The sequence below is a fragment of the Pyxicephalus adspersus genome, chromosome 3, assembly GCF_032062135.1.
Source record: "Pyxicephalus adspersus chromosome 3, UCB_Pads_2.0, whole genome shotgun sequence".
In the NCBI taxonomy this organism is placed as follows: domain Eukaryota; kingdom Metazoa; phylum Chordata; class Amphibia; order Anura; family Pyxicephalidae; genus Pyxicephalus; species Pyxicephalus adspersus.
Genome location: NC_092860.1, coordinates 79,601,566 through 79,615,602, shown reverse-complemented (window position 1 = coordinate 79,615,602; position 14,037 = coordinate 79,601,566). Strand labels below are relative to the sequence as shown.

Below are 14,037 nucleotides of genomic sequence, written 5' to 3'. Positions count from 1 at the left end.
TCCCCCCCTCCCCTCCACCCCCCCAAGTTCTCTTCAGAAATGTTTAAAAGTGTGAAAAGTGTGAAATTAGTTTTGTAAGAGCTCAAATAAAGCTTTGGGCCTGGATGAGCTCTTAGGGATGGTTTCAGACTAGTTTAAGGTGTGGATTGACAATCTGTTGGGGTGGTTTGCGGCACAAAGCTGCAGTATGGAGGGATGTATGTATTTATTTGCGAGTGTGTTGTGGGGGATTGTAATGTAGTGTTATGCGCTGCGTCGCAATTCCATGTATGTATGAACCCTGATTGTATTGTTCTAGAAATATGTGATTAATAAAGCAATTTATTCAATCAAAAAAAGAGCCCAAAAACAAGAAAAACAAGTGGGAGTACCCTGATTTGGAATCAGCAAGACGACCTGTGCCACATGGTGCTGATGTTCCCATATCAGTGTTCAGTGCATTCCCTGATATTTCTGTATCCGACATGGAGGATATATGGGGTTTGGAGTGTAATCCAGGAGTTTACACTGATGAAGTGTTTCATCGAACCAGCAGTTCTCCCAAGAAGAACTCAATGATTTAATATATTACCTAAGTCTGTCAAAACAAGCATCTGAACTTTAAGCATCCAGGCTAAAAGAAAAGAACTATCTGAGACTGGAAGTTAAAATAAGGGTTTATAGGACAAGAGAGGTGACACTCCTACCATATTTCAGTGAAGATGGAGCCTTTGTGTACTGTTGTAACATCCCTGGACTACTAGCCCATATTGGAGTACCAGAATACCGAGCAGAAGACTGGCGGCTTTTCATAGACCGTTCCAATCGAAGTTTGAAATCTGTTTTACTGCATAATGGCAACTGCTATGCATCAATTCTAATTGGTCACTCAACAAAACTTAAAGAATAATATGGAAATATCAAAATGGTCTTACAAAAGCTTTGCTATCATGAACACCAATGGTCAATATGTGTTGATTTAAAAATTATGAACTTTCTACTTGGACAGCAAGTGGATACACAAAGTACCCATGTGTGATCTGCTTGTGAGCTAGTAGAGCAAAGCAGGATCCCTGGAAAAAAGTGACACGGCCTCCAAGGGAAAACATGAAAAAAGGTGCAGCGAACATCATGAACGAGCCAATGGTTGACAAAGAAAAAATCATTCTCCCTCCACTACACATAAAGTTGGGATTAATGAAGCAATTTGTTGGAGCTCTGAACAAGGACGGTAATTGCTTTAAATACATTTGTAGATTCTTCCCTGGATTACTGAAAAATTAAAAGCAGGTATCTTTGACAGACCCCAAATTCGGAAACCGATAAATGATTCAAAATTCACAACTTACATGACTGATACTGAAGCTTCAGCCTGGCACAGCTATGTCATGGTTGTCAAGAAATTCTTGGTACAAAACTTGCTCTTAAACGTTAAAAATTTTGGTGCTACTATAAGCATAAAGGTACACTATCTCCATAGGCATTAGCAAACATTTCCAGAAAACTTTGGTGATATAAAGGGAAGATGGAAGAAAGGTATCAGGGCACATGGGATAGACACATGATGGCAGACTACTGCTGGAGCCTTCAACGTGATTGTCCTGATCATCAGCATAAAAGGAAATCATACAAACTGAGTTTTTCAATGACTTCTTTGTGATTAGTTCTGTAACTATACTGAATATAGAATATATTAACATTAAGCATTTCAAAAAATTAATTTTGTATACCTAGGCATATCTAGTTTAATTTTGCCTTATTTTCATGTTTCATTAGTTTTGTATGAGATTTTTATTGAGGTCAATATTTCATAAACTAGAGACAATCTAGCAAAACCAATACCATATATGGAATCTGTGCATCAAACATAACCTAAAATTACTTTAATCCGCTTAGCCAATGTTTGTTGACCAGTGTTATATATTTAATCTTTGCTGCTGGCTTTGCAGTGTAACACAAAGGTTGCGCTTTACTGCTCAAGACAATGCAAAAATAAATGTCAGCCTACTTATTGAAAACAATGATACATCATATGAATGGCCCCTTGTGGTCAATTTGATAAAAAGTTGAGAATTCTCACATTTTAAATTGTGAGAATAATCATTTCCAATTTCTCATCATGTGAAACAAAATTCCTGATTTCATTTGAACATAACTGGATAATTTAAAAAATTTAGATAATTTAAAAAAAATCAGTAAAGATTTTTAATTCTAAAAAAAATTACTATCTTAATACCTTTTAGATAAAGTAATCACAGTAGAAATATATCTACTGTAGGCGGCTAATCTACAATTTAATATTAAATTTAATTCAGTAAAAAACATAAAACTCATACAAGCAAAAGAACTTTTCATTTAAAATAATGAATTGATTTGTTTCCAGGTATGGCTGCCAAGGTAAGATTATATTATTATGATCTTTAAAGAGCCTGCATATTACACAGGGCTGTAGAACATACTGGAGTTGCAGATGACAAACCTGCATATTTGAGAAATACAAACAGTGACACAAGAGGAAAAGGTCCAAATCTAGGTGGGGGAGAGTAATATACAACAGGAGGGGGTTTTGGAATGGGTTGACATGAACGATAGGTTAAAAGACAGATAAAAGTGGGTAGGCAAGTTCAAAAAAGGTGGGTTTTACAGGTTTTTTTTTCAAATGTGCTGAAAGTAGGAAAAAGTCTAATAAACTAGGAAAAAAGTTCCAGGGAGTGGGAGCAGCTTAAAGCCAAACTATAGCAGGTATTTTATTGCAGAAAGGACAGATGATGTCCTTTCTACAATAAAACATGCTTACTTGCCTTTTTATAATCTTCTTTTCAGAGTACACTGAGATGCTTGGCCAATCAAGATGGTCTTATACTGGCAACCCAAGAGAAAGCAAAAGATGAAGAGCAGAAAGATAAGGTTATTTCATTACTGAAATGACATAGCCTGTCCCTTCTACAAATTGGATTGCCTAGTTGCAATCTTTATAGTAGGAGTTTAGAAAGTAGTATAGTAGGAGTGAGAAAGTCATTATTAGGTCATTGAGTAAGCAGTTTGAATTTGTTCTTAGGTGGATGATAGCCATGTAGAGCTCATGTAGAGAAGCGACAAATGAGAAGTGAGAGGATTGATAAGTCTAGCTGCAGCATTCAAGAAAGATTTAAGAGGTGAGAGTTTTGTTAGTGGAATACTGGAGAAACGGATGTTGCATTAGTCCTGGGAATGAATGAATCAGACTTTTAGTATCATATTTTGGATATGATAAAGTAGCAGGACTGTTCTGCATTTGGAGAGTTTTGGAGAGAGAGACAGAAAAAATAGGGGGGACACCAAGACAGGGTGCAGGTGGTTAATATTGTAACAGGGCTGCTAAATATAGTCACAGATAGAAAACTAAAGCACAGTAACCCTGTATTAAAGCAAGTCAATTAGAAATCCTTCCACTGAGCCATGCAGGGGCCACAGCAGTGCTTCACAAATAACACTGACGAAGATGTTAAGAAAGTTACCAGAGAATTTATCGGTATTAGACCAAGGAACTGCCCTGGTGAACATGACAATAAAAGAGCCCTGCTTTAATGGAGTTAAATTATGCAGCATTAAATATTTTAAATAATGGTATTATATGCATACCTTTAAAGCATTATTGGATATATGATCTCTAGAATGAATAATAGGAAGACTTCTTTCAGCAGCTGTAATGATAACTGTAAAGATCTGATTGTCCAGGCGATCATTTTCCGCATTGTAGACAGTAAAATGAAAAAAGTCAGTAAGTGCCTGGTCTTCTGTTTCAGTTATTGTAGAATACCTAGTTTGGATAGAGAGAAACAATATAAAAAGGCAGAAGAAACTTCTCAGTGGTATGTATTGTCTCCTATAGTACATTTTTGGGGCAATAATAATGTGGCAGGACATTTTTGGCACTGATGAAATAAGTATGCACTTTACATGACCTAGTCTGAAACAATAATAGTGGTGAACTTCAGAATGAATTTTACGGATCCAGGTTTTCTTCCTAAGTTTTAGCATTTGGCAGACTGTAATAATGACTAAAGGCTGTCCGCTGCTCAAATGCTGCGATACTGTCTAGGAAAGGCTTTGATCTCTTCACTACCCACTTGAGCAGTGGGCAGGTTGTACAGATTCCATCCATCAAAGGCACATTCACAGGCCTAAACTGAAAAACTGCCAGGAAAATAAGGGGAAGGCATTGAGATAGCAAATTTAAGAAAACTTCAGTGAAGGTCTAATGTCAGATGCTGCAAAAGAATATAAAATGCTGTAGACGTCCTGCTACATTCTAACTAGTAATTACACGTTAGTATTTAAATTCAGAAAAATGTAAGCTCTACTATGTTAATTAGCAAATAGGATCTATTTTAGCCTTACTAGGGTTGATTTACCACAGGAACAGAGGCCTTTTTTTGTCGAAAAAGAGTAGCTATGTTGTGAACTTTTAAAATGATTCTTATACAATGCTTATAGATACAGATATTAATGAGGGCTTGTTTTAAAGGTACTTAACTGATTGTTCAAAATATTTGAATACTTTTGGGTATCAGCCAGGCAAGGGTTCACTTTAGATTTGTCAGATTTAATCATACACATATACACTGTTAATACATAACTAATACAATTTGTATAACTAATACACAACTTACCTAATCTTTTTGTTGTTGATATCCTCCATAGTAAAAAAGGAGAACTCCGAAAGCTCCTCTGCTGCTTGTCCTGACTTAGCCTTAGTAAGAACACCATACATTGGAAGGGAAATCAGCTGGATTCGAATTTTGGAATCATGGGAGTTTTTATCCTGTTTGGGGAAAAAAACAAGTTCCTTAACTTTATGTTTGCCTCCAAATGAGCAACAGTGAAACAATGAGGTAAAAAAATGCCATAAATAATGGTATATATTTTATTATGTTTTTAAATCTATTTTCTGTTTTTTGGCATAAGCTTGTCAGTTACTTCACAAATAACAAGACACAGAGGTGTGATTTTTAATGTCAGCTATAATGGAATTTCACTTTTAATACAACAAAGGCAAACATTTTCAAAAGCAAACAAAAACATTTTAATACATATCATAAGATTAAATTACTTCTGGATTGCGGCCTCTGCTTCAAATAAATTCTTGTTTGTCATAAATAATGACCTGAAATCAACCAACATCAACTGTGTTGTTTATCATTGCTTTTCTCTTGCAAAATCTTTCACAGATTACTTTTTAAACGCTTAAAATATAGAGCCAAAAGACATAAAAACTGAAAGGACAATATTATACTAGAAAAAGAGAAAGGTAGGACCAGGAAGTTACACTCTCTTTTGCTAAAACTTAATATTAAAATAACAAAGCTCATGGTTAATAAAGAAAATAGTTCATTTATTATTATGTCATGAATCAGCCCATATTCTGGGTAGTTACTGGAAACTTCTGATATTATAAAGATTCACAGATTACACTTCCACAACATAATCCCCTTTTATCATGTTCACGATGTTCTTTTTTGTATACTGAGCCATACATACCCAGTTTAGTGTGCAATCTTTGCATATCTTCACTTCCAAGATGAATTAACTCCCCAGTACATGCACTGGATATTTGTCTATCCAGACCGTTAAAATGGCTGAAGTTAGCAGGTAAGTCAGCCATAATGTGCAAATTTGCTGTACAGATCTGCACAAATTTTTAAAAGCCCACTACAACATTGCAATGACGTCTGAAATGTTTGTTATCGAATAACATAGAAGGTGAACTAACCATGTAAGCAAGGTTTGTCCTTGTGATGATGGCAGAACTTTTGCTAGCCACAGTGATAGACAACAGACAACCAGGAACAAGGCGAGGCCCATTATCATTTGCCAGTGAAACAACAATTTTTACAAGAGTTGTGGTAGAGGTAACACCATCAGTGACTGCTATCCCCATGCTGTCTTCTGTAGTTGCAGAACCATCATGCACGTATTGCAATACATTTCTGTTGACATCTTCGTATGTAAATGTATCACCTGAAAAGAATGCAATCAGATAAATTGTAAGATTAAAATTATCCTTCGCCATCCCAAGTGGTGTCCTTTTTTACTTTTTTGGCATAGCTATTACTAAATGCAGTGGAAGAGGATTGATTCCACAAGTCAATCCTTGCAGGTTTGCTGATCAACAAAGCTAAATGTATGCAAGACCAGTAAATCCAAACTGAGTTGTACTACTGACTGTACTTTATGACTAAACCATTTGAGATTTTTTCTCTAATTCAGTTCAGTTTAAATGGACTACTAAATGCTAAAATGTAATATCATATTGTATATAGTACAGTGTTTCACACCATCAAGACGAATAGTGTTACAATGAAGTCCAGCCCAGTCCAGACAAAACCTTCCAAGGCTTTATATTGTACATGCCTACCTGCACTCATAGGAGTTTGTATGCCATCTTCAGACTTCACAAGAATCCCATAGCGAGGTGGTTCCACCAGTTCATACAAAAGGTCTTCTGGGGCAGTATCAGTGTCACTTACTGTTAGTTGCATGCCTGTAAAAAATCATCATTGTCCTAATGTTATGTCTACATTTTCTTTATTTTCAAATGAATTATCAGTAATGACATTTTACGACAGGACCTGTACAGTGCTGTGTTTTTTTAGGATGCTTTTCCCTGTATAGACAACAGAGTCAAAAAAGGTGGCTTGACCCTGTATTGACAGCAGGGGATGGCCACATTTTTTCGCCACCATCAGTCGATATGCAGTCATCTAACATAAACTCAACTACTTTAATAAATTTGGCTGGCTGGCTTCAGCCAGTTTATGAACCACTAAGTAATGTTTTCAGCACCAATGGCAGTGTAGCTGCAGTATCCAGTGATATAAATCCTGTCCCGCCCCAATACAATGTAATATTTAGTATGCTGTGCAGCTACACATTTTGCAGCAGTTGCACAGTTTATTCTCTTTAGGTAAAGTAATTTTTTTGCATTACAAGCATAAAATGTTGTATTTTAAAATTAGCTGGGATACTGCTCTATAGCACATTAAAGAATTGCTGGCCTGCTATTTATCTTTAAGCAATAAATGCTTCATGTCATGTATACAGGATTTTAGTAATCCATTTTATTGTACAGGAAATTGAGAATACGTAGCAGGTCAGACTGCAAGAAACAGAGGTTACTGCATGATAAACAGTGTGACAAGTTGGTTTGTGGACACATTTTCTGTTCTGTTATGTCTGGGTTTCAACGTGAACAAATCTTTAATGTAGAAACTTCTATTCCTTCTAGAAAGTTGACAGTGAAATCTAGCAAAATCAGCAACTGCTGGCAAGAAGGGGGCTGAATAAAACATGTCACTGGTGTAAAGGTACATTTAGTGAACTGAATTATTAAGCATGGGACGACAATCACAGCTTTTTAAAAGATTTATATCAACAAAAAACAACTGCATTCTGCTTACTTACATCAAATAAAAACTGAGTTTGTTAGCCAAAATATACTTGCGGGGTTGCAGCTTTGATCCCAAATCTTATGCACTCATAGAAAAGGTAACAATGAAAAATTACTCAGTTAATCAGGGCAGCAGCCAAAAGTCAGACGTAGAAAGCGAGTCTACTTATTGCAAGGAGCCTTAAAGGTACAAAACAGTATAGAGGAAAAGCAGAGAAACATCAGATTATGGCTTTCATTTCCAAACATGAAATAGGAAATGTCAGGTTTATTGTGATTTCGATAGCTAGTCTCAATTTCCTTTCCTTTTACTTTATTAGACATGGTAAAGCTATCAAAGAGTCTGTGACACAAAGAACCAATTATATTTCCTATGAAATGTTTGCCTATCTGGCTTAATATATTTGTGTCTCTGCTTTCAGGCTAAACACACATCAGATAATAAGGAAAAGAATTTTAAAGAAAATGTTTGTCTCTAACCAATAGGAGTCCTTCCTCCTTGGGTGACCTCAAGAAATGGAGCAGTGATCTGGAACACTGGAGGTTGTTGATCATTTGAAAACAAATGGATAGTAAATGGCATCTCGGCTGTAGTGAACTCTCCATCTGAAACTAAAGGGAAGAACATGTAACATCACTCAAAAGATTTAATACGCAATACAACGTAATTCATTCTGGTCAACATTGTAAAACAACTTTTTTTTATTTCACTGCTCTCAGCAATAACACATTTCAGTTTATGACATTTAAAAGTGTCACTGTTATTGAACCGAAACTAAGCATACATTTCAGGAAGTAGATGTATTTTAACTATGGTCCTATATTTCTAAGCCTGATGTTGGTGTCTGCATTTTGTAAATGCCACATAAAGGATCAGAAAATCGTAGGAGTGTAAATATAATTAAAAATTTTAATTATTATAGTATATTAGGGAATATGAATGTTGAGTGGGTAGATGGAGACAGTACTGATCTATAACATTCAAACATCTAGGCACACTTCAACATTGACCAAGTAAAACCCTGACCTCCTTAATAACTTATTTTGGTTTGAAGGAGAACTTGCATGGAGGGACATATAGAATCTATAATGACCGGGTTTGTATGGGTTTATGTTCCATGTCTGACAGAATTTTTAAAAATTACTACTATGTGAGTTATTACCCTAAGCTAGTGAAATCACAAAGGTCTTAGCTCCAATCCTATATACTTTTTTGCAAATTAGAAAACCACTATGAGTAGATAAAATGGTCTATAGGGTATAGGCTTGTCAAATGAGGTTTAAAAAGTATACTATATGGTTACAGTAAAGAACAATTTTACAATAACTTTCTACTGTATAAATTACCTGTGAAGAAGAAATTGACAGTTTCTGGAAGACCTAGGAAAAAAAAAGCACACACAATTCTAAATCATGCATTTAGGATGGCAGTAGAAGTAAATATAAATGGCATGTATCATAATACATTCATGTCAAAGGAAAGCAAGGGTAGAAATAGATAATACTGTGATGCTTCATTGCAATAATTGCAGTATTCCATGTACTGTTAGATAACAGCTTACAGGCACAAGCTTTTATTAGGCTTCATTAGTACCGAAAAAATTAGGACTGGCACAGGCGCTCGATAATTGTTGCTGGAATCAATTATTGGTGATCATTTCTAGTGGTAGCAGGTCAAATCAGCTTTGTACAGACATTGCTTTTCTGTTTTTATGGAAATAGTAGAGGAAAGAACAAGTAGGTCGTGCCCTGCTTCGTTCCCTCACCTTATTAGAAAACAACAGAGGTCATTTTTTCTGGTCCCTTATTAATTTGGCTTGACAGATCAGTAAAATCTCCACTGGACAGCTGTACAGAAGATAGATCGTGATCACGTTCACGTTTCTATTGGAAGTCATGGCGGACCGCTGTGTATATGGAAATTCCTTTATACTTATAATTACTGACACCTGTTTTAAAGTATCAGAAAATTTAAAGCCTAAACAGGTAAAGATTTAGGCTAAAAAGTTACTGAAAAACAGTCAAGAAGTTGGGTTTTAAAAAGCATCCCTTCTCTTTAGTGGTTTGGGTTTTGGGTATCGTTTACATAAAGTAATCTGCTTGGAGACCAATGCCCACCAAAAGTGTTATTATCTTCATAATGTATACCTATGGTAGAAGTGTGCATGTAGGAAGTCCCACCAGTGTTTTTTAATCACTTTGGTGAGTTCAATAAATGGTGTCAAAAATAGATGTTTTCTTTCTAGTTACTGCAAAGGTATGAATGTTAAATGCCAGAGAGCAAGCTTTATTATGACTATTAACACCATACATGCTGTACCCTTAAAGTGTAAGAGGAAAGTAGATATAGCCTAAATCTGTATGCCTGAAAATAGTAGTGTAACAAGAAATGGGTTACTCAGGATATTGCAATGAAGCCTCCGAACTCTGGAGGAACTGGATCAGAAAAGTGAACTATTGATATACTGAACTATTCTATGGGCCCATCAAAATCTGCTGTACAATGCCAGAAAATACTCACATATGTACCAGGGTAAGAAAAAGGTAACTTTACCTGTGAAGGAAAAGTCCATAATCTCTCTCAGGTGAGGTGCTGCTCTTGGAGGTCGGTACATAATATTTCCCTGATTTATATCAGCTTGTGTAAAGTACCTTAAAGGGGATCGTGGTCTCTCTTTGTGTTCCAGGGTACCTTCAGATTGATAGGAATGAAAAGTGAACTATTTAATAATAATAATTGTCACATTCTTTTGAACATTTTATTATGAGTATCTTTCCCGAAAGCTGAAAACTATTCATAGCCTACTGAAAGGAAACTTTACAATTTATTGTACAATATATTTGTGGCATACTAAAGGAAAACTGTATTTTTAAGATATCCACAACTACAGGGTGATAAATCTAAAAGGTCACCTAACTGCCTTCTAACTGATTTGCCATTCAAGAAAATACAATGAAATACCTTGAAACTGAGATTTGAAACCAAGGCAGCTGATTTTTTCGTTTGCTTCCTATATTTAAAGGTAAAATATGGAAATGTGGTATAGTCATATGGTGCTGGGAGGGTATTTCCTCTGCACAACCACCACAACCACCAAGAGACAAATCAGGGGGCAGTATTTAGCTGTAAACCAGTCTCTATAAACTGATTAAGACATATTGATGTCACTAGAGGTACAGCAAAACAATGATATTCTGGTAAAAACTCAATGGAAAAATGCAATCTGTTAAAAGAGAATTTATTTTAGCTGACATTTGATGTATCCAGTAAACTTCCTACTGTGATTTTCCACAACTTTATTAATCTCTTATGGTTAAGGCACATACTTAATTAACTTCAATAAAGAAAGAGTTAGTATAAATCCTTGTTACTAGATGGTGCTTACAGAAACTTTATATTGCTTGTCTCCATTGCTAAAAAGCACTAAAAAAACTATTTGTTGCAGGGAATTTTTTCTTTAGAATTTAAAGCAGCGACAGGAGGCATTATTTTATCCTGGGAACATACCCCATATTACATAATGTGGATCTGGGATATCAGATGCTTTATTACCTGAGTCTGAGATTAAAGCTATTAACTTTTTTTAACCTCCTGGGCGGTTCATTTCTGTCCGGATTTATATGTAAAGTGGTACATTGTTTATCATGAAAATTTATTTTACAGTATAATATAATAAAGTTTGAAACACATCATCATGTCAAAATAATTAATTAAATATTTTTTTTTAATTTGATTTTTTTTTAATTAAAAAAAAATATATATATTTATATATATATATATATATATATATATATATATATACTTATACTATTATAATATACTGTAAAATAAATTTTCATGAAAGACAATGTACTCCCTTTAGACATATAAATCCACTGTATTGCAATCAATAGTTATTTTGTATTGAATGCAATACAAATAGATGAATAAATAATAGATGAATAAATGAAATTCCCGCTGCGCCCCCGACACAACGGCTGCACACACCGATGTCACAGGGAACTCCCGGTGACTCATTTTAGCTAACCTGAGTGTAACTCGGGGTTACTGCTTTCAGCATCTTTTTTTTTACACCGAGTCACACTCAGGGTTACCGCTGGGGAGGTTAAACAGTATTAGAGGATCTATTTGGCTACTTTATTTTTATTTGCATGTGGACCAGTTCGCTGGTATTGTCCTTTAGGCAGCTATAATACACAAATACTTTATGCATTAGATGCATCACCAAACAGAGTATTTGACATAGATGTAAAGAATACAAACTAAAAGTACCAGATATCCCAAGGCAGTCTTGGTTTCCATAGACTGAATATGTGGGACTGGTTAACATTTGTTTAAGAGGTTGAATAAACAAAGTAGAAATAATTCTCAGAATTCTTCCCTGCATATAATTACAAGTCATTCAGTTTTTGCATACCCATAAACAAATTTCTATCATCCAGACAGCTGTAAATATTAGGCCTCTGTGTTAAAGACTTTCCATATACTACTTAAATATATACTATATACTTGAATATAAAACACATCACCCCCCCCCTTCAAATTCCATTAGATGAAGAATCTCGGTTTATACTTAGGTCATACTAGTAGGGGGCTATGTTCCATACTGGAACATTGAAAGTGTTTAACAAACTCAAGAGACATTACATGAGACACAGCACCATCATCTGGTGGCCAACACTAATGCACAAAATATCATTTAAGAGCAAGTGAACTAATACCCAACTCAAAAGTACAAAATACTTTGATTTTAATTGTTTTTCCCTGGATTTTTTAGTTATTGGATGTTAGCTGTGATGGCCACATTTTGCGCTCTAGGCTTGTCCTCGAGTCAAAGCATTTTCCTATATTTTTAGGTAAAATAAATAGGTTGGTTTATATTTGAGATGGGACACACAGAACAGAAAAAGTTATACTCACAACAGTATTTTAAATAGGTAGAATGGTGAACTGAGGGAACATAAAAGTGTTATTTCCAAAACACAGTTATTCCATTCTTCTATATACTAAAGTCTCCATGTAAAAATAACTAGTTGCAGTAAATGCTGTAGAGAGGTATCTACCAGTTATGTAAAAAATATTGTTTTTTAATACTGTCTTTTGCACTTACCTTCATGTAATTGTAAAGGGACAGTTATGTTATAGACTATTTTTTCGCTTGGGCTCTCAGCATCAACAAATGAAAGATAACGGGATCCAATCACTGTCATGCGGTCTTCAAGAGCCTGTAAAATATATACATTTTGTTGCTGGACAAGAAAGGTTCAAGTTATTTACTCCAAGCTCCTAAAGTATAGGTTCCTTTCTAGCAGTTATTATTTCACTTAGGAGGCTAAGTTCTCTGAGGCTGTAGAAAAGATTAAGTCACTAGTATGTAATCAATTCAGGCAGTGCTATATCACACAAGTTCATACATTCAATTCAAAATGTGCTTGGCGAGTTTCAACTATAAAGATGAAGCTCATCACCCTACTATATTTCACAGCACTGACAATAGGTATTAATTCTTAGTCCCAACAAGTCAGGAACTGCCTTTTTTGTAATTTGTTTGCTCCTAAAGTTGCCTTTCCACGCAGAGATGCCTGTAAAGCAGAAAATTATTTATATGAAAAAAATCTACACAAATAATTGGTCAGAGTGGTTGAAAAAACATCACACACACACTCTTTGGCCCTGATTTAATAAAGTTCTCCAAGGCAGGAGAGAATACACTTTCATCAGTAAAGCTGGGTGATACAGAAAACCTGGAATGGATTTCCTTAAAGTCATTAGCTATTTGTTGGCAAATATTATCAATTCAGGACCAGATCCATTTCAGGTTTGCTGTATCACCCAGTTTCACTGGTGAAAGTCTATTCTCTCCAGCCTTGGAAAATTTTAACAAATCAGGGCCCTTGTCTCTCTAATTATAGGAGATTATATTGAACACATTTCTTTTTATACAGTGACTGAGTTATGGTGATGTATGGAAGAAGAAATAAAAAAAATCTGCCTCATTGGTCCACTTATAGCAACACCTTAACATATTTGAATACATTGATGTATCATTACTACTTTACATATGCAATAAAACATAACAGTTACTGTTCTATGCTGTATGCATAGGCATGTATTACAAAGTACCTTGCACTAACCAATAACCAGGTACTGATAACTTGTATTGCCCAACAAACTGGCTTTATAAAAACATTTATAAAAATGGTTGGTATAGAAGTAATGCTGATAATAATATTAATAAATGTAATTTACTTTTCTGCTGGTAAATATTTTTGACTGCTGTATAGCCTGAATTGAAAGCAGACATGTGGGAGGGAGCTAGCAGGTCTTCCTACTCTAGCTTGCCTGCAAAAAAAACTACAGACAAGCCAGAAAAAGAGCCGTCATTCAACAACAAGGAGAACGCAAGTGATTGGCCCTAAAACAGGAAGTTGCTGCATAAAGGCAAAAATTGAACTGTACAGATCTGGAATAAATACACGACACGCCAAGATTCAAGTAAGAATACATATGTCTACTGTATTTAGATAAGAGGGAATTTTTATGTCACTAATAGGTACCCATAAATACTTTGTATTTAAAATACCCTGGGATACCTTCACGCAAAAAACAAAAAACTCCCAAACCAACT

General features: G+C 35.1%; 1 protein-coding gene across 2 annotated transcripts in view; it reads right to left on the bottom strand.

Moving 5' to 3' along the window:
• FRAS1 (Fraser extracellular matrix complex subunit 1) overlaps positions 1-14,037 on the bottom strand; it is a 251,450-nt gene that overhangs the window by 48,275 nt on the left and 189,138 nt on the right. For both annotated transcript variants that reach the window (XM_072405386.1, XM_072405387.1), the window contains exons 33-40: positions 12,520-12,634; positions 9,963-10,100; positions 8,756-8,788; positions 7,889-8,020; positions 6,377-6,502; positions 5,732-5,979; positions 4,632-4,783; positions 3,601-3,778 (exon numbers count right to left, since the gene is read on the bottom strand). In XM_072405386.1, coding sequence (XP_072261487.1) covers positions 3,601-3,778; positions 4,632-4,783; positions 5,732-5,979; positions 6,377-6,502; positions 7,889-8,020; positions 8,756-8,788; positions 9,963-10,100; positions 12,520-12,634 — 1,122 coding nt within the window. The remainder of the gene's footprint in view (positions 1-3,600; positions 3,779-4,631; positions 4,784-5,731; positions 5,980-6,376; positions 6,503-7,888; positions 8,021-8,755; positions 8,789-9,962; positions 10,101-12,519; positions 12,635-14,037) is intronic.